This window comes from Ambystoma mexicanum, chromosome 1q (assembly GCF_040938575.1).
Source record: "Ambystoma mexicanum isolate Mex_15411 chromosome 1q, UKY_AmexF1_1, whole genome shotgun sequence".
Classification (NCBI taxonomy): domain Eukaryota; kingdom Metazoa; phylum Chordata; class Amphibia; order Caudata; family Ambystomatidae; genus Ambystoma; species Ambystoma mexicanum.
Window position 1 is genome coordinate 1,042,934,767 of NC_090922.1, and position 20,420 is coordinate 1,042,955,186.

At 46.9% G+C, this 20,420-nt stretch overlaps 1 protein-coding gene across 1 annotated transcript in view; it reads right to left on the bottom strand.

The window, feature by feature from the left end:
• Window positions 1-409: 409 nt before the first annotated feature.
• The window catches only part of SELENOF (selenoprotein F), a 207,719-nt gene continuing 187,708 nt past the window's right edge, over window positions 410-20,420 (bottom strand). Inside the window, exon 5 of the mRNA XM_069641734.1 lies at window positions 410-1,441. Within this exon, the coding sequence (XP_069497835.1) occupies window positions 1,310-1,441 (132 nt within the window). The 3' untranslated portion in view covers window positions 410-1,309. The remainder of the gene's footprint in view (window positions 1,442-20,420) is intronic.

Genomic DNA, 20,420 nt, shown 5'->3' on the forward strand with positions numbered 1-20,420 from the left:
ACTAAACATGGTTTTAGATTGAGGTGCAGATACAGTTCCATTGTTTTTCAAGCGTTGAATCAACCATCGCATTGTTTGGGTATTCTGTTCCTTAAACATTTTTTTATAGCAAACCAGCTTGCTTTTTGTCTGAGTGAGGGTGAGATTGTTACACGCTAAACTGTTAAACAAGGGTTGTCATAGACCAGAAATAGAAACTCAAAATATAAATATTGATATTGATTGTGCTAATCTTGTTCAAGGAGGGGTTTGCAACCTTCCTTAGGTAGTGTGGAGCCCAATCGATGAAAAATAATCGAACACCCTACAGTTAGAAGCAATGGGGAAGCAATGTATAAGCTACACATCAGAACATGCAGGGGACATTTGATCATTCGCATTTCACGCAGAAATATTTAAATCCAAACACTTTTGTCAAGAGTTCTTTATTTCAATATCACTTTTAAGAGGTTTTTTTCCTTAATTCATACATACCTACTGCAGCATGGTTAAACACGTGGTGACAGTACACATAACATCAGGCTTGCACACACCAAGTAATGGTTTTCTGTGCAGCCTTCACTAAAGTGTGTCTCACTTACTGAATGAATACTACAGCAGATACTTTGTTCCATCAAAATGGAATTACAAAAACGTATACATTGCATTCATTATAAACTGAAAATACATTGTATATAAAAGAAAACAGGAGAATACAAAATGCATATAAATTGAAGGAGCACCAGTCGATATTGTGCATCCATTCTTGTATGCCTGGCCTCTACAGAACAGCAAAAACAGGCCTTGCATTTGAAGGATTCTTAGAAGCCCATGTTGAAAACATTGAAAATTGTGTCAACTGAATTGGACATTTATGGATGTTGATTAGACAGTAATTTAAATGAAGTCCCCTGCGTAAAAATTAAATCAACACACCACGCATTTGTGCTGAGCAAGAAACAGACTACCAAAGTTACTGGAATTTGGCGCAGCACTGCTTCCACCGATTGCTCTACATCTTGGAAATCTCCAAGAGGGTATGTGATATAAGTACCATAATTTCTTTTGCTGCAAAAAGTTTCAATTACACTTGCACGCGCTACACAGATCTCAAGTTGTCTCACGTGAGAGAAGCGAGCAGTTATTCTGGTACTAGTAGTTCTGCGTTTGAAAAGGCAAGCCATGTGCCCTATAACATTCAAGGAACCATACAATGCAGGATGGTTTGACTCGCACACACCAGAAATAAAGTATTTTCATTATTCTAATGCAATCAAATATTCTGAAATGATCCTGAAACATGATAGAAGACTGAAAATTAGAAAGAAAATTATAGGCGCTCCAACTTTTCACTTAAGAATGCTTCTACGCTGTCAGTATTCCATTTGAGAATGCTTAGTTCCTCAGAGATGTTCCCATTGTCGTCCAAAAGCTTCAGTACAGGGTCAGAGCCACGAACATACTAAAGATAACAAAAGTTAAAATATGTTAGCTTCGTCTAACAATAACAAGATCCTGAATAGCAAAGCATAAATATGTTTAAAATGCAAAATGAGCAAAGCATTATGGACAAAGAATGGACACGTTATATACTGTAAACAGATACGGACGCCAATGAAAACTTAGAGACAAATGATTAGAAACAAAATGCTAGTTAAGAACTGGAAATTAAATGGTAGAATTATCATGCTGAAAGGTGTATTTCATGGAAAATAACAGTTGATTTGAAGAGGCAAACATCTATAACTGTTAAGTCAGCATAAACAAAAAGACTTAAAATTCTGAAGAAATAGCGCTCTACACCACATCCTCCAGGAAAGGCAGCGTAAAACTATACCATGGCGTTTGTCACTCTCCACAATATCTGAAGGCTTCAGGTAGAAAAATCACGCCCAGTCGACGTCCCTTTTCCACTTCGAAAACAAATCTAACCACTAGATGCTTGCGTATGCAAAGCATGTGAATCTAAGCAGATACAAGCAACAGAAAGACGATTACAGGTGGACAGACATCTTAAGCAGATGTGGGAACCAGGTTTGGCACGCACACATTAGAGTTATCAGGGAAAAGCCTACGTAAAGGTCCCTGACCAACTCATCCACAGTGCGTTCGCCTTGGAGTTTGGTTGGGGAAACCTGGATGCATAAGCGTGGCATCTTGTGTTCTCTTGTGTTGCAAAGAATGCTTGGAAGCCCCCATTCTTTGAAGATGCTGTTTGGAATGTTTGTGTGCAATTCCCACTCGTGTTCTGAGGAAAGCTGTTTGCGTCTGCTGAGCTGCTGTGCGAGACAGTTTTGTACCCCTGGAACGTGGTGCGACAGGAGGTAAATGTTCTTTTGCAGAAACCAATTCCAGATCTTTTGTCCTATTTTGGACAGACTTGTTTGTTTATATAAAACATGGCGGTTGCACTGTCCACAAGGACATGTACTGTTTTGGCTGATCACTGACATTGAAAGGCTTGTATAGCTTTGTAAACTGCCAGAAGTTCCAGTATGTTGATATGTCTTATTGACAGGGACTGTGACCACATGCTTTGCACCATTTGGTGGAGATAATTAGCTCCCTAACCCGAAAGTGATGCATTTGTTGTAAGAGTGGCCTCCACTGCTGGTGCAGGAAAGCAATTGCCTTATATCATGTTCTCCTTTGTCCACCACTGCAGTGCGTGTACTACATTGAGAAACGGCCACTAGATTATCCAAGTGACAGTTTGCTAGTTTCGCCAGCCACTCTTGAATTGGACGGATGCGCAACCTTGCATGTGGCACCAAAAATATGCAGGACGCCATCATCCTGAGAAGGTGCATGACCTTTCAAACAGTTATCTGGCAGCCAACACAAACAAGGAACCTAAAGCAGCATGTGTTGTACCCTTTCTATGGAGCGGAATACAAATGCCTCATTCTAATGAATTACTGCACGAAAGAAGTGCTTGTTTTGGCTGACAACGAGACTGGCTGTTTTCTAGTTGATAGAGAATCCCCAATGAAAAAGAAGGTCGACTGTGTTTTGAGTTTTTTTCTGACACATTTAAGGAGTAGTTCCTGTTATTAGCCAGCCATCCAGATAAGGGTATACAGGAATGGACTTTCTGCACAAGTGAGCTATCACCAGTGCCAAATGTTTGATGAACACTTGGGGGGCTTATGAAATCCCAAAGGGCAACACCTTGAATTGATAGTGGGTGGAGACCACCTTGAACCTGAGGCACATTCAATGGGCTGGCAACATTGAAATGTTAAAGTATGCATCTTTCATATCTAATATGGTCATGCAATCTCCCTTCTTCAAGAGAAGGATTAGTTCCTGTAGGGTTGTCATTTTGAATTTTTGAGATTTCACATATGGGTTTGCAGGACGCAGGGCGCACAGTTGGGTCCTTCAATAGAACAATGAGGTCCACTGAATAGCCTTGTTAAACACATTTAGGGGAACACGTTCTACTGCCCCTTTTTCTAATAGAGAATGGATTTCTGCTTTTTGAAGTAACAGCTGATAATCCTTTCACATTTTCCCGCGTCTGTGCAGATGGTTGCGCGGTATCTCTAGGAATTCAATGCAGTAGCCTGCTGACATGGTTTACAACACCCACTCATCTGTTGCAAATCCCTCCAAATGTGTGAATGAATTGTGAAATGAGATTCCCTACTGGCGAAACATGGGAGGGAACCACAATGTGTGTGTCATTGCTTAGCTGGGTTGAAGAGCCTCTAGCTGCTGCACCTCTACCCAGCCAAATAAAACTTCAATAGGCATATTAGTGTGGCTTGAGTTTCTGGTTTAAAGACAGAATTTCTAAGCCATGAATGGTGTTTCAGTAGGGTACTGTGGAGAATCAAGTTTTGTCATCACTCCCTCTCCGGGGAAATTCTCTTCACATGTGACCAGGGAAGGGAAGTCACTACCCGATTCCGACCCTGGAGGTGACTACCGAGGCAGGATCACATGGTGGGAGATGAGCTTCATGGGAGGGAAGGACACTCACTGGCAGGACCCTGGAATCCCTTTTACACTCAGGCTATGGCACTTTTAATCCACCCCCAACCTGTATTGCATATTGCGACATAGAACCCGTTCCCCACTCAGTATGGACAAGGAGGCTTTCTTCCATTCGCCTTATGGAAAGATGGAGATGAGAAAGATTGCAGGAGTAATGCAGAGCACTGAACTAGAGATGTGATCTAGTCGTCGTAAGTATCCGACAGGTGCCGGGACATTCAAAAGCCCAGCACCACAAGGAATATGGAGATCGAGGGGAAGCAGATCCACTTTACATGACCCGGCGTCGGGGAGCAAAGCAGATGACGGCAAGAGAAGGGCGCAGGCCAGTGGGTGTCAGCGTGTTGCAAGAGGCTGGAAGGAAGGTACGCCATCCAAGAGCCTGCAGCAGGAGATGCTGCGAGGAGGCGGCCAAGGTGAAGTGGGTACCGAAGATCTGACAGGAAACAGTCAGCAAGACGAAGCTCCCAGGCAAAGGAAGTGAGGACTGCAGAGAACACTGAAGCCACCACAAGGGATCAATGAGCCCAAGCAAGGGAAGTGTGACACCAGGGCCCTGCAGCATCAGATCCGACCAGAGTTAGAGGGACAGAACTGACACTGCAGGGGTATAGGAGAAACAGTGGCAGTGGGCAGGTAAAAGTTAAGTACGGGGGAGAGTTGAAATCGAAAAACATTTACTAACGTACAAATGATCTACGGTCTTTTCGGCTGCAAACTTTTCTGCTTAAACTAATCACCCAGATTCCCTTGAACTGAAAGTGTTCTCCTGCAATTTGGAAGTGCGGGTACTTTCTGTGCCCTGGGAACATTGAAATATGAAAGTAAGCATCTTTCATGTCCAATGTTGCCATCTAAACCCCCTGTTTTAAGAGGGGAATGACCTCATGAAGCGTTGTCATGCGACATTTTTGAGACTTCACATAAGTGTTTGCTGGGCGCAGGTCTAGTACCGGGTGCATTGTTAGGACTTTCTTTGGCACAAGGAAGTACGTTGAATAGATACCCTTGTCTACTTTGTTTGCTGGGACAATCTCTATGGTGTCCTTTTCCAGCACGGCTTTCACTTCCTCCAGTAATTATGTGCCTTTCTTACTGTGGTATCTTTCTGTATTCTTGGCGGGTGGTTGGATGGCTTTTTTAGAAGTTCTATGCAATATCTGCCCGCCATGGTGGATAACACCCACTTGTCAGACGTGATCCCCTGCCATGCATGGGTGAATTGCGAGATGCAACCTACTGGAGTGGCATGGGAGGGGACCTGAAGCGGGGCACCATTGTTTGGGTGGAGCCTCTGGCTGAGGAGGCTCTTCCTCTGCTTCTGGACCTTTTATAGCCTCTTTGAAAATTCGAGGAGGAGGATTGTCTCTCTGAGTTGCCCCAGGATGATGATTGGTTACCATGGTTGTAACCAGAGGAGAGTTGAGGGCCCTGTCCACGAAACCTTCCTGAGTTGGAAGAAATCCTTTGGCCAAACTGCTTGCTGGTAAGTTGACCAAGAGATTTGAGGGTGTCAGTCTTCCTTGGCACTTTCCAGGGCACTTTCCACGGCCTTGCCGAACAGGGCATTAAGCTTGATGGGCATGTTGACCAATGTGGCTTGTGTTTCCATTTTGAACCCAAACTGTCTAAGCCAGGCGTGGTGTTTGATTAGGGTGCCTTCGGCTATGATGCAACCTGCGCTGTCTGCGGCATTGAGATTATTTTTCAATAAGCAATTGGATACTTGCTTGCCCTCACAGTTTTTAGAAGCTGAGACTTCAGGGGTTCTGGGACTGCATCGATCTGTTGTTCTAGCTTGTCCCACATATGGCAACCATAGCTAGCCAGGTGGGTGGTGGTGTTGGCTATTTTAGTTTCTTAGGCAGCCGAGGAAGCCACCTTCCTACCAAAGGTGTAAATCTTTTGACTTTCTGGTGGGGCCTCCTAGGAGGCCAGCGGGGTGCCTGCATGTTTCCTTGTAGTGGCACCAACTAAGGAATCAGGTTTAGGCTGACCCCTGATGTACTAGGGGTCTGTAGGTACAAGATACAAGAGTTTACCGGCATTGTAAGGATTGGCTCTGAGGAGAGGAGGCTGGATACGCCTTTGAATCAATTGCGAAAGGGGGATGGATTGAGTGGCGGCCCTCGTCACACAGAATTTCTTCCACAAAGTCCTTGTCAATTTGGGCCTCCCGGGTGTCTATTTTCAAATGTTGAGCAGCCTCGAGAAGGAGTTCATATTGCAGTTGGTTGTCGACTGGCGAGTCAGCCACTGGCTGGTCTGGTGACTGGATGAGGTAGAGGTCATCCTAGTCATCATAATAATATTGGTCTTGGTCATACCGATCGCCTTGATCTCCTTGAGATCCAGGATCCTGAGACCCAGATGGACCTATAAAGTAGAGTTCTTGAGAGCAATCAAGGTACCTGGACGTGACCTGGGTATGGTTGGATGTGATGATTGAAAAGTCCAGCCATGGCCTTTTAACTGATAGTTCATCCCTTGCCACCCCTTTAGCCAGGTTAGGGTATTGCAGATTTTTTAGGTTCTTCATGGTGCCTGTCCATGAAGTCTACAAAGTAGGACATTTTCCACATAATGCGATCAAAGCTTTCTGGTGTCCACTTTGTTGACTGGGTAAGTACTGAGGGGACAGGTGTGTCTTTGTGGTGCATGATCCCTGAAAGGGTGTCTTCAGAGTAGAAAGGCCACTATCTTGGGAGGTAGGGGGCTTGGACTTTAAGGGCGAAGATTTGGCTGCTTGATGTTTTCATCTTTAATAAGATGGCAGGGACGGGTTTCTTAATAAGTTCCCTCATTTTTTAAGAGGGGACAGGGGGACGCCGAAGCACCTTTAAACGCATGCCTTTCGGCATGTTAGAGGGCTTTTTTAGGCGCGGTGTCAAACTGCTTTCTGCGCCAGTTTCAGAGGCCTATCGTGTGGCGATGGCCCAGAGGACCGGGACAACTTGGAGGACCTCACCCCTTAACACTGCATGGCTTTGGACAATCAATGCGGTTGACAGTTGGACATGGGGATGTGCTTTGTGTGGTGAGAAGTGTGCGTGCCTGGGCTGCCGGGTGGCGTCTGTCACACAGCAGCTGGCCTGCTTCTTGGGGTCGGGGGCCAGCACATTGGGTTCCATCGAGCACTGCTCGCCCTCGGCGTCACTAAGGACATTGATGCTCGCCTCGCTGGATTCTCCCCCACATCTATAGAGGCCTCAGCCTGCATGGTGTGTGCGGCCCAGCATTTGGATCAGCGGTTCGCTGGGGTTTTTGGGAGGAAATGTTTGTTGGACTTGCAGCTTTTTTCGAGTAGGTCCCTTGGGTAGACAGTGGCTGCACACCCTGTGCGTATCTTTCTAAGGGAACTTCCTGTTGCAGGAAGCTAAACATTTAAAAGGAGTCTTCTCCATTGTTAATGGAGATGCATTCTCTTAGGGATACAAAGTATATGGCCTCCCCCCACTCTTTCTTACTGTAAAGGGCTGAGACCCGGTGAGGTCAGTGTAGGCCGCAGTCTTCTTTCGTCCAGACAGTTGAACGTCATCGACGATGGAGCCATCTGTCGCAATCCACCGAAGCAGTTAATAGTGGAGCGGGCAGTTATATGAAGGATAGAAAAAAAGTCTAAAATGACACTTGTCTAATCAAAGGTGTTAGCCAGAAAGGAACTCTGCAAATAGTGACCGAGCACAATGTCAGAAAAAAAAGAAAAAAATACAATCTGAGGGACCTCGACGGATGAAGGACCATGGGTACAGTTGATGTCACACTAGGGCTAGTATTACTAACACGCCCAGTCGACGCTCCTTTTTGAGTTTCGAAAACAAATCATGTAATACTCTGCGACTACCACTAGATGTCAGCCTATGAATGGCATGTGATCTAAGCAGATCCACAAGCCTCTGAAATATATATCATACATTACTTACCGTAACTATTTCTACTGCTTATATTCCCATGATGTGCGTGTAGTCCGACATCTAGTGAAGTTGTGGCTTGTTTTCGAAGTTCAAAAAGGGACATCGACTGGGCAGGGAATAGTTTCTTACCTGTAACTCCATTTCTCCAGCATTGGTATCTTTCATGGATTCACATGCTTAGAATATTCCCCGTCGTCAGACTGGGACCCCTCGGTACACATATATAGCCTTTTCCTATAGGAAAACTTCCGACACTTTTGTGTCTTATCTACGTCCTTTTAGGACCCGCCTACGCATGCTCAGTAGGCCGTCCCAGTAGAAGAGGCCCGCCCCCGTGACTCCCCTTCAGATTTCGGCCCCTCCAAAGTAGGAAGGTTTAAACCTATCAGTCAAATACATTGCATTCCGGGGAGGCTGGCGGGCGCATGTGAATCCATGAAAGATACCAATGCTGGAGAAATGGAGTTACAGGTAAGAAACTATTCCCTTCTCCGGCATTGGATCTTTCATGGATTCACATGCTTAGAATAGATTGTATAGCAGTAACACCTGAAACGGCGGTGAGAATGTAATGTAATATATCCTCACCATAATACACAATGCATATGTACAGCAGGAATACGTTAACTCATAACCTTACCCACATAAAGTATACTGTCATCAAAAGGTAGAAAACAGATTCTCCACAGCGTGGAGCTTACCTTACTGAAACAGATGGCGCAGGACAGCTCTTCCCATCTGCACCTCGTCCGCATGCTGCCTGGCAAGGCAGTAGTGGCGGTTAAACGTGTGGGGCACTGACCATGCCGCAGCCTGGCATATGTCCGTCAGCGGAATTCCTGCCCATAATGCGGCTGAGGACGACGTTGATCTTGTAGAATGGGCTCTAGGGTGTCCTTGCAGTGGCCTTCCGGCCTTGGAGTGACAAAACACAATCGTCGATGAGACCCATCGAGCCAATCCCTGTTTAGAGATTGCTTTTCCTCTCGTCGACGGACCATATGCGATGAACAGTTGTCGAGTAGACCTGAGTTCCTGTGTACGATGTAGGTAAAATTTCAGAGCCCTCTTAACGTCCAAGGTATGAAGAGCTTTTTCTGCTATCGATGATGGGGTCGCGAAGAAAGTAGGGAGAACAATGGACGAGTGTTTGTGATACACTGTCGGAACTTTTGGGACGAACGTTGGATTAGTTGCCAAGACCACTTTGTCCTTAAAGAATCTTAAGTATGGCGGGTCTACGACCAGCGCTTGCAGTTCCGAGATTCTCCTAGCTGATGTGATAGCAATCAAGAAAGCCAACTTCCACGATATGAACTTTATGTCGGACGTGGTCATTGGCTCAAAAGGCGGTTTCATTAAGCCTGCCAACACTGTGTTGAGACTCCAAGTTGGAGGGAAACGTTTTACCGGGGGAAAAGTTCGAAATAAACCCCTCATGAAGTGTTTTACAAGTCTGTCGCTAAATAGAGGAGACAACTGTCTCTTCCTCGTGAACCTCGAGATGGCCGCCAGGTGCACCTTTATCGATGTGAAGGATAAACCCCTCTCCGCCAAGAGAAGCAGGTAAGGTAGAACTTGTTCCGGCGTCACCAACAACGGTTGCAGGCCTTGTTGTCCTCGACACCATTCACAGAACCTCCGCCACTTATAGGTGTAAGATTTGTTTGTAGAAGGGGCTCGAGCCGCCTGCAGAATTTTTTGACAATCCTCCGAAACGTCAAAAGCACCGAACTCCGAAAAGTCAGGAGCCAGGCTGTAAGGTTGAGACTGTCCGGGTCGTGATGCCACGCCGTGCCTTTGTCCCGGGATAGTAGGTTCGGGACTCTCGGAAACGCTATAGGATGTTCCAGCGACAGGTGAAGCAGGTCGGAGAACCACGGTTGCCGCGGCCAGTATGGTGCCACTAGAATTACCCGGCAACTGTATCTGCGCATCCACTGTATTGTCCTTCGTATGAGGGAGAACGGGGGAAAAGCATAAAGGAACATGTCCGTCCATGGGAAGGAGAATGCCTCCCCCATGGAACCCTCCTGAGGCCATCTGCTTGCGAATTGCTCGCATTTCTTGTTGTCTTTGGTCGCGAAGGCGTCCAGAGGGGGGTGACCCACCCTGCTTGAGAGTTCCTCACTCCCGGGAGGTGGTGAGCCACGATGGAAATTTCGTGCTTTAATGCCCAATGCCATGTTTTCTGGGCCTCTATGGAAAGAGTTCTTGATCACGTCCCTCCTTGTTTCCTCAGATAAAACATGGCCGTTGTATTGTCTCTTGATGTGTGGTAGGAATGCCTTCAAGGCCCATCGTACTGCTCTGAGCTCCAACACGTTTATGTGTAGGAGTGACTCCGTTGGAGACCAGCGACCTTGCGTTTGGAGAGAACCCATGTGAGCTCCCCATCCGGTTAGGGACGCATCCGTGACTATGGTTCGCTGAAACTCTGGTTCCTGTAGGGGTACACCGTTGTTCAGATTGTGGAAACTCTGCCACCACTGAAGGGTCCGAAGCAGCTTGTCGTCGTCGATGGTTATCTTGTCTGACCACTATCCTAGGAATTCCTGGACTGGCCTCATGAATAGGCGACAGTTTTCCACCAGATGGATGCAGGATGCCATGGCCCCTAGGACCGAAACGTATTTTCTCACTGAGAGCTTGGTGTTTTGACGTAGTCGGCTCGCCAGCTGATTGAGTTTTTGAGGTTCTGTCGAGAGAAGGCTTCACTAGCCCTAATTGGGTCTCGAACTGTGCCCCCAGGAATACCAGCGTTCTCGATGGCCGCAGAGAGGATTTGTCGAAGTTTATGGCGAATCCCAGCTGTTGTAGAAGCTGCATGGTGGCTTGTAAACTTGTGTTGGTCGACGCTGGGTAGGATCCCCTTACCAGCCAGTCGTCGAGGTATGGGTATACATGGTGGCCTTGCTTCCTTAGCCAGGCCGCCACTGGAGCCAGGCATTTCGTGAACGTTCTGGGGGAGGTCTTGAGCCCAAAGGGAAGAACCGTGAACTGGTAGTGAGTCCGCCCTATTACAAATCTCAGGAATTTCCTGTGTTTCCGACACATTGGAATATGGAAGTACGCGTCCTGTAAATCCAGGGACGCTAGAAAATCCCCTTCTTGAACGGCGCGGATCACTTCCTGCAGAGTGAGCATTTTGAATTTTAGGCTCTTTAAAGATTTGTTGAAATCGCGTAAGTCTAAAATGGGACGCCATTTGCCGTTCGGCTTTTTTACGACGAAGTATCTTGAGTAGACTCCTTGACCTCTCTGTGATGTTGGAACTAATTCTATCACGCCCTTTGCTAACAGGAGTGTTACCTCTTGTTGCAGTATCCTCAGATGGGAATGAGCGGTGAACGCAGGTGGAATGTGCGGAGGGCTGTGTTTGAATTGTAGAGAGTGTCCGTTTCTTATAGTGTCCAGCACCCATTGATCCGTCGTTATTCGTTCCCATTCGTCGACATATGCTGACACTCTTCCCCCCCAGAACGATGTGTTGTATGTCACTGCTGGTCTTTATTTTGCTGGTCTCTCGACGACGACAGATAGGATGGTCTTTTCCTGGACGTCTGGAAGTTAACAGCGTCGGTTTGCCGTTTGGGAGGCACGCCTGTATCCCTGGGAGGGGTAAGCCGACCTGCCAAAGGATCTGTCCCCAGACGCAGAGAATCTGGAATTACCTGAAGCCCCTCTAAAGAGACAAAAAGACTTGTAGTTTCGGCCACTCTGGAGGGCACACAATGAACGTGCCGTGTCCGAGTCCTCTTTCATTCCCTTTAGGGCTTCGTCCACCTTCTCACCAAATAGAAGGTCTCCCTCAAAAGGCATATCCAATACTTTGTATTGTACCTCTGGCCTGAAGTAGGTACATTTAAGCCATGACTTGTCGTAATACGACCCCATTATTGACTTGCTTGAAGCCTGACTCCGCGAGGTCCACCGCAATGTTTATTGCGCGATTTGAGGCTTCCTCACCCTCTCGGACAAGTAACATCGCTGCCTTCCTATGTTCTTCCGGAAGATGATCAAGCAACGGAGCTAGCCTGTGCCACATCTCTCTGTCGTATCTGGCTACAATCGCCAGAGAGTTTGCGGCCTTTACTGTGGTTGCTCCCACGGAAAGCACTTTTTTGCCAAAGGCATCCTGGCGTCTCGCTTCGTTTTCAGGCGGAGTCGTGCACTTGTGCTGGGCCTTAGCCTTCCTCGCCGCTGCCGCGACACCACCGAGTCTGGTGTTGGTTGGGAGGATAAACACTTGGGGGTAGACTCTGGAGCCTTAAACTTTTTCTCTAGGCGTCCTTTCACTGCCGGCTCTGAAAAAGGGTGACGCATTGTCTGCAACCCCTCCTTCCACACGTAGTCAAGTATTGGTATTGAGAACACAGACCTCCTTCTCTTACCCGTGTGGTCGAACAAAAAACAGTCCTTTTTCTGTTCTTCCTGGGATAAACCAAATTCTTTACACGCCTTCTCCATCATAGAATGGAATGATGCAATGTCGTCCGGAGGGGACGGGTGAGCTGGGCTTCTAGGGGTTTCCAACTCCACCTCTGACTCCCAGGTTGGATCCCTGGAGGGGGATGATGAGATATCCGACATGGCTCCCCTGTCAGAATCCGAATCTGGCAGCTCACCTTCCTCTTGTGCCAGTACTGAGATTGGCATGCGTAGGTGCGTCGGTGGACGGGACGGGCCCGGCTCGTCAACGGGTGACTGTGGCAGGTTTGCCTGAGGTAGTCTCTGGTCCAATGACTGTATCCGGGACTGAAGCGTGGATAGAATTTCCAACGACAAAACAGATTGAGGATTGAGAAGAGGGGCAGATTCCGGTATACCGGATCCCCTCGTCGACGACTTGTCAGCCACTCGTAGTCCTAGGTCTGCTGGGCCAGCTATTCTCTCGCTCTCGTCCTCCGAGGACAGCGACACAGCCTGTTCCTGCAGTAAAGTATCCAGGGGGATCGGATCAAAAACCTCAGGCCTCCAGGCCTCCTGTAGAACCCCCGTCGACGAGGCCATCGTCGTTGTCGTCACCGTTGTCGGTGGGACGGTGGATGCCACCGGCGTTAGTGGCAGGGTGGAGGCCGATGACTGGACCGCCGTCGACGACGGTGACTTAGCAGGTGGTTTAGGCGGTCCCGCCTTTTCCCCACTTGGCCTGCTTTTACTCGACTCTCGACTCGTGGTCGATCTATGATGATCGCCCGAGGAGGATTTTTGCCTTTCCTTTTCATGCTTTTTTGAAGATGATTTTTTTGACGAGGAGTCTCTAGTTGAGTGACTCCCAGATGACTCTTTTTCCGTCGGTCGAGATTTCTTCGCCGGTGGTTCCGACGAGGTAGCGCGGCGTGATGTTTTCGCCGATTGTGTGGAGCCTACCTCCAAAGGGGGGTATGCCCCCCGCTCCATCATTCAGCCATGCCACCAGCCGTCGACTCCGGTCTTTGACGGTTTTTTGAGAAAACCCTTTACATATGTCGCAGTTATCACCCAAATGACGAGGGTGGAGGCAATATATACAATCCATATGTCCGTCCCCCTCGTAAACTTTTTTCAAGCCGCACGTCGCGCATGGACGTAACAGCGCTTTTCCTGACATGGAGGACATTTTCTCTAACTCCAACTCCAGGTATACAACCTTGTACAAAATAGTAAGACAACGCGAGGAGATCCCACTACTTTGGAGACGGTTGAAATCTGAAGGGGAGGCACGGGGGAGGGCCTCTTATACTGGGACGGCCTACGGAGCATGCGTAGGCGGGTCCTAAAAGGACGTAGATAGGACACAAAAGTGTCGGAAGTTTTCCTATAGGAAAAGGCTATATATGTGTACCGAGGGGTCCCAATCTGACGACGGGGAATATTCTAAGCATGTGAATCCATGAAAGATCCAATGCTGGAGAATGATTGTAACACTATCCCTAGTTTGATGTGTACTGTCCAAATGTTCCCTCACGCGTCAAGGTCCCATAATTATTTTTTTCCACCATTCCGGTCGGTCACATTAATGCAGAGCTCATAGCTGATCTACAAGGTATATTGCTATATATGCAACATTATTGCATCTTTGAAGCAGGATTGACATTGCTTTGCCAAACATTTCCAGACTACTGTCCGAAGACGTCTGAAGACTTCCGTGACTGAACTCTCCACGACGGCCGGCAGCTTTCTTCAAGCTTTGACCTTCCCAGTAAGGAGAATTGGGGTTCTTCTAACATTTCACAGACATTAGAGAATGCCTTTTCTCCTGTACTATATAGTTAGCTGTGTCCCTCACCTTCACAGTGAAGCCCAAGATTTTGGGATTATACCAAGCCAGGAGCAGAAAGTCTGCACCAATCCTGGCACACATATTCCCCCACTTTAGGTATACAAGCATGAAGATTACTCTAAGACTGGTAAACCTGGTGATGAAATTTAAAATTAATTAACTTGTGTTGATAGTTGAAGGAGACCAACTTAGTCTAGTTAACAAGTTTACTGCCACTCACCTGATAATATGATCCCAACATCTGTATTTCATTGATCATTAATCAATTAGATGTGATTCATTAAGGATGAAGTTTTGGCATAGATACATGAAACCAGGTACCCCATGGTAGCCGGGGCCATAATGTGTACTAGTAAAAGTAAAGTCGGAGACTCCCTAGGAAATCAATGGTGATTACAGCAGGTGGGGGCCCACAAGCTTCTCCAACCTATGCAACACGTCAATGTTGTAAACCAAGTTGAGTCACATTTGCCTGTTTCGAGCCATGAAGAACCAGTAATTTCTCAGTGTACAGAGCAGGGCCATTCATGTACCAGCAAACAGCAAATTGTGCCTGTGCTATGTGATATAGTGCAAGGTCTGAGTAAGCCAATCCTCCTCTCTCGTATGTCTGCAATGAATGTCTAATGAGTGTGGTGGGTGGGAAGAAGGAGTTGGACATGAAATGGACATTTTGAGGTTCTTTTTAAAAAAAAAAAGAAAGAAAGAAAAGGCCTAGCTCGCCCTATTGCTATAGAATTCCCTACACAAACCAAATTAAACAAAGGGTGCTAGTTTGTCATCAGGAAGTCAAACCAAAATGTCTTCATCAAAAACTAAATGTACCTGACCCCGCCACTAGCTGAGCCACTTGTGTATGAGCGTGATACAAATAAAATATACATCAAAAGAATGTCTCTTCTGGTGGCCTTCCCTTTGCCTTTTATCTTGAGGCATGCCTTCAGTGTTTCCTTATTCCGTACAGTCAGTTTGGAAAAACAGATTCTTATGGTTATCTCTTCTGATAAGGTTTTGTTTACTAGTTCATGCAGATCCTCCCAATTGTTCATGGATCTTGCCTTCCAGACCATATGACCCTTATCTTGGTTCGCATTGAGATAGTCTCTCAAACATCTTCCATTCACTTTATGTTGTTCTCTTGCTTTATCAGCTTTGCGAGTCCCCCAACTCTGAGGTTTCCCTCGTGAACTATTTCCTCCTTGTTTATCTCGCTCTGTATCCTTATCTTACACGTTTCTCGTTAAGTGGTCTGCCCACTCTTCAGTACTTCTCTCTTTGAGTCATCTACTGCAGTTCTCTCTCCCCACTGGATGATCCTGGTCTCCACTTTAACGCTTCACAGTTATTCTTAGTGTTTTGAACAGTTCTTTAGTTACCTCGTGATGCTGGTTCTCTATTCTGTTACTGCCCTTTTGGCCATCACAGTCTCTGCTTTTTATTAGACTCTCCTGATGGCCTCCCGCTACTCTTGTACACCCCGGTACCTGCGTTTGTTATGGGTGACTTAACAGGGCTCTGCACTCACTCCGGCAGGTTAGTCTGCTTTCTCGCTTCCACTTTTCACACTCGTTCCAATCTCAGCGTCTCAGCGTCTCTGCGCCATGCTGTGTTCTACAAGCGTCGGCCGATGGGAGCTATGGCAGGTCGAATGAAGGAGGTGGACACGAAGGACATTATTGCTGGTGTCTGTTAAAATAATAAAGATAAAGCCCATCTTTACCTATTGCTAGAGGGGTATCCCTGCCTATATAGATAACTCAAGGTGCTCGTCATTAAGTCCCAAATGAATACTTCCACGGTCCAAAACTAGTTTCAACTGACCCTACCAGTATTTTAACTAACTTAAATGAGACGAAGATAAAATCTCCCCTCTCCTAGTTATCTCTTATGGCAATTTCTCTTCTTGGTCCATAGTTAGCTTCAGTAAGATCGCTTCAAATACTCTATTGACACCTTGTGGACAAGATCTTGTAACTCTTTTATAATGTACTTTGGTTTTGTCTCCCCTTTAGGGACAGTTGTTCCACAATCCTTTGTATCCCTCTTATACTTTGATCCAGATTTGTATACTTCTGACTCTTGTAAGCTAGGCCTTCTTAGGTTGGTTATCCTTCATAATGACTAACTCCCCCAACCCGCTCAAGCGGCTGCTCAGTTTTATTCGGTCTTCTCCCATCTGCTTCACTTGATTTCACTTCCACTTGATTTCACTTCCCATTCATATTTATAAACTTCTCTCTCTGGTTTCCTCCACTCTTTTCTTAGCCCAAGGGGTACTTTCCCCTCTTCACTGGGTGTTTGCGCATAGTTCTTAATACCTCCTCTTTCAGGCGTATTAGTTTTTCTTTTCCTCACATTGACACAGTTCCACTTTAATGGCTTTATAGTTAGTATCTTGTCAATTTCACTGGGGAGATTTTCTTCTGCTCCAAAACTATGCCCCGGCGGTCTCCTGGTATTCCCGTTCTCCCCGTTACTCTAACTGCAGGGAACTAACAGCTCGATGCTTGCTCGGGTTTCCTTCCTCTGCTCCGAATATCGCGGTTCTCATTGTCGGTGTCCTGCACTCAGTCCTCTCTATCATTGCCACGATGCGGGTTGCAGGACGCCTTATTGTCTTCCCCCTGCTGGGTGGTTTCGGCACTGTTCGACAGGCGCATGGCCCACCACAAAGTCGTCATGGTCACGCCACCACCGGGATAAGGATTCCCTGCTCCCGGGTTAAATAAAAAAAAATTTTAAAAAAAAAACAGGGGCTCCAGTGTTTCCCTCTGATGCTCGGCCCTCCTCTGAAAGTTGCGTTTTCCACGACTTTCCTCAGCTCTGCCTCCTCCAGGCGTCACCTCGTCAGAGGGCTGCCCTGCTTAAGCGCTTCTCTCAGTCCGTGTTTCGCCTCTGCATGGTGTGCTTACCCTCTTCCCAGGGTGCTTGCTCTTCCTTTCCAGTCTACTCGTCTCAGTTAAATGTACGTCTCTCCTTAAAGAGACAGATCCTCTTTCTTGCACATAATGGGGTATTTTAGTTTTGTCTTCAGTGAAGTCTCTCAATTCTATAATATTCTTCACATCAGTTAGTCCCACTTATGCTACTATGGTGGATGGCCTAGTAAGTTCCGCACAAGAACGGGAGTCTGTGTACCCTTAAAGGGGAGTCTCTCTCAGTGAGGTTCCACTTGCCCAGACCCCTAGAGATGGTCTTGCAGAGCATGCTCCCCCGTGGGAGAAGGGACAAATACCCTAATTTCATCACAGAGCTTTCTGGACTTGCAGGTTTCAGTGTAAGGCAGGCACCAGGCCCACCATGGCACTTCCGTGGTCACGCCACCTTGTTGGATGGTTCCTCATTACCGGTCCTGACAACGACATCCGCTGTCCACTTCGCTGGGCCTCTGGTGTCTCTCGATTGGCATACTCTGCTTCTCGGAGGGCCACAGGTTTCGGTGACCAGAGTTTCCTCTGCCTCCCCACAGTGCTGTGAAGTAATGGGGCTTGCCCTGTGTATCATTCACTCGCCTTAAGGGATATTCCCTTTTCGTACAGATGGCGTGCTTGAGTCAACATTGCTTATAGCCAAATAGAAGGAGGAGGACAGTGTTTTGGGTGAGAAGCAGTCCCATATACGAGTATAAAATGTCTTACATAGGGTTCCCATTGGGAATGGGAGTCCTTGTCCTCTAAGGGGGGGGGGGGGGATCACTCCCAGTGAGGTTGCACTTGCCCAGACCCCAAGGGAGGGTTTTGCAAAGCGGGCTTGCCTCCCTAGCCTTAAAGGGGGTGGATCCCCATTAGGGCGAAGGGACAAATTCTCCCGATTCGACACAAATACTCAGCTGGTGGAAATATAGGAACATTTTGATAACTGTACAGTAACTTAGGCACCACCATCATCTTGGCCAATTATATTCAGCCAGACATTGATATTGGTAGCACAATCCAAGTGCTCATGCGCATCTCAAGCAACTCTTGAGATGTATAATAGTTTCTTCAATCAAAACCACACAGGAGGGGATAAAGCTTATTGAACTGATGCCCAGATAACCATGTGTTATATTTTTGGTTCCCAGCAAGCTCCAAGGACACTTGAAAGATGCATTGTCTATATAACAAAAGTTCCCAAACTCAATCTGCCAATAAAAGAGGAGGGTGACTCTTAAAGAATAAGTGCGTATACTGGTTAAGCTACAGGAAGGGGTGTATCAGCGATTTTGTCAGGCATTGTTAATGTGAGGCGGCTACTTGATACCACTGATGGTAATTGGGATATTACCTTTGGCACCCAAACACTGAATATAGAAACCTACTGCCATCAGGCTCCATGATCTAAATGTTGCATTATCCTCGATCTGAGCCGTCTGCAGTATTTTAAAATATGAGGCTTCTAACCTCTATCCAGCAAAATACGGTTACTTTCATTCCTGATGAGCGCCTGGAGACCAACTCCGTTACTGTGCGCTATATAAATACCTTTAACATCAATCAACTATAAACCGTATAAAATAGGACCTCAACCAGCCAGTATTGAAGTTAGGGATACTTTGGAGATTGTTTCCCCCCCTCATGGAATAATCAGGGCCTACGCAATAAAATAAGAACATTATTGGTACAAGTTCCTTAGCTGCTTTTATTTTATCAGTCCGAAGGAAACTTGGCCGATGGAACCAAAGACCATGGCGGTATACCATTTCTTTAGTACACCAGCAACTAAGGACAAACGCAGTAGGCCTAAAGGGGGCCTACTGATTTGGGTTAAATCCTCTCTGAATGTTAAATGTATTTGTTTGGAAGTGGACTCTCCCGACATGCTGGCACTTCAAATTCAATTGCCTTGCAAGTCTAGTTATTTATTAGTGAATATTTGAGATGAGTGCCTAGTGCAAACGAGAAGTTGGAAAAGGAACCGATTTTCCCTCTATGATACGAGTTGCCACAATCTAGATGGTGTAGTTGTGGGGGGTGACCTAAATCTATAGCTGGAACCATTTGTTGCTCTGGACGACTTAATTAAAACTAGGAGGTAAGATTTGGAGGATTCCTTCACCATCAGTTTGTCCCCCACATATAGGTTGTCGAAATACAGAGGAGGTGGTTTTGCTGATTCTCCCCCTGGGTTTATGAGCATGCAACTGTAGTTTTTTGTAAGCTGATTGTCCTGCACGTCATACGTACAAAACGCAGTACAAATCCTCATAGATGGGTTATATATCAGCGGATGAGTCCTCATGGAGACAGGTTCTCCACTGTTCATCCAGAACCATCAAGGAACACATCGACACCCTTGATCCAGCCTTGGGCAATTTCTGCAATATCTCCTTTGCCACTGGAACCATCCCCTCCCCGTTAAGCACCCCTTTGTGCACCTCCTTCTAAAGAAGCCCTCTGCCAGTCCTTCCTCACTGGCTAACTGTCACCCGATCTCCATCACTCCTTTTCTGGACAAACTCTTGGAAAAGATGGCCATCTCCCAGCTTAATCTGCACACTGAATCCATTGGTTGTCTCCACGACCATCAGTCTGGCTTCAGAGCTGCCAGAAGCACAAACCGCTCTCCTGAACACCCGTGAAGATCTGCTCTCCAACCTTGATGCTAACCTTCCTTCTGTCATCATTCTCCCCAACCTTTCTTCTGCTTTTGATACAGTCAACCATGACATCCTGCTCAATTGCCTCTGTGATAACCGGGGAATCAGTGTTCAGGCCCTGGCCTGCCCTGGATGACCTTTCTCACTGATCGACCCTCTCGGGTCCAACTGGGGTCTTTCCTCTCTTCTACATCTTGCTCTACTTGTGGTGTTCCCCAGGGGTCTAACCTTTCTCAATGGCTGTGCAACCAATACCTGCATCTCTTGCCCACCGCATCGCTGCTTTCTTCTCCAATTTTCAGTGTTCTGCAGAGGACACCCAGCTCTCTTTCAGTGCTGCCAATAATCTCTGCCTTAATGCCAGTAAGACAGACCCTCCTGATTGTAACACCAGCTCCCTCCTTTCCTCTCGCTCTCTGGCCGCCCACTCAGGGTCCTCTTCCTGCTCCTACATGTGAGGCTAAGAACCTTGGGGTCATCTTCGATTCCACCCGTTCCTTCTCTCCTCACATCTCTAACGTCTCTAAGTCAAACTATCAGCTGCACCTCCACAGAGGTCTTCTTCCTATCCTAACTTTTCCTCAGAAGCTCACTGTCTCCAGAGCTCTGGTCCTCTCTAGGCTGGGCTACTGCAACAGCCTCTTTCTAAATCTTCCTGATTCTACTCTCCGTCATCTACAAC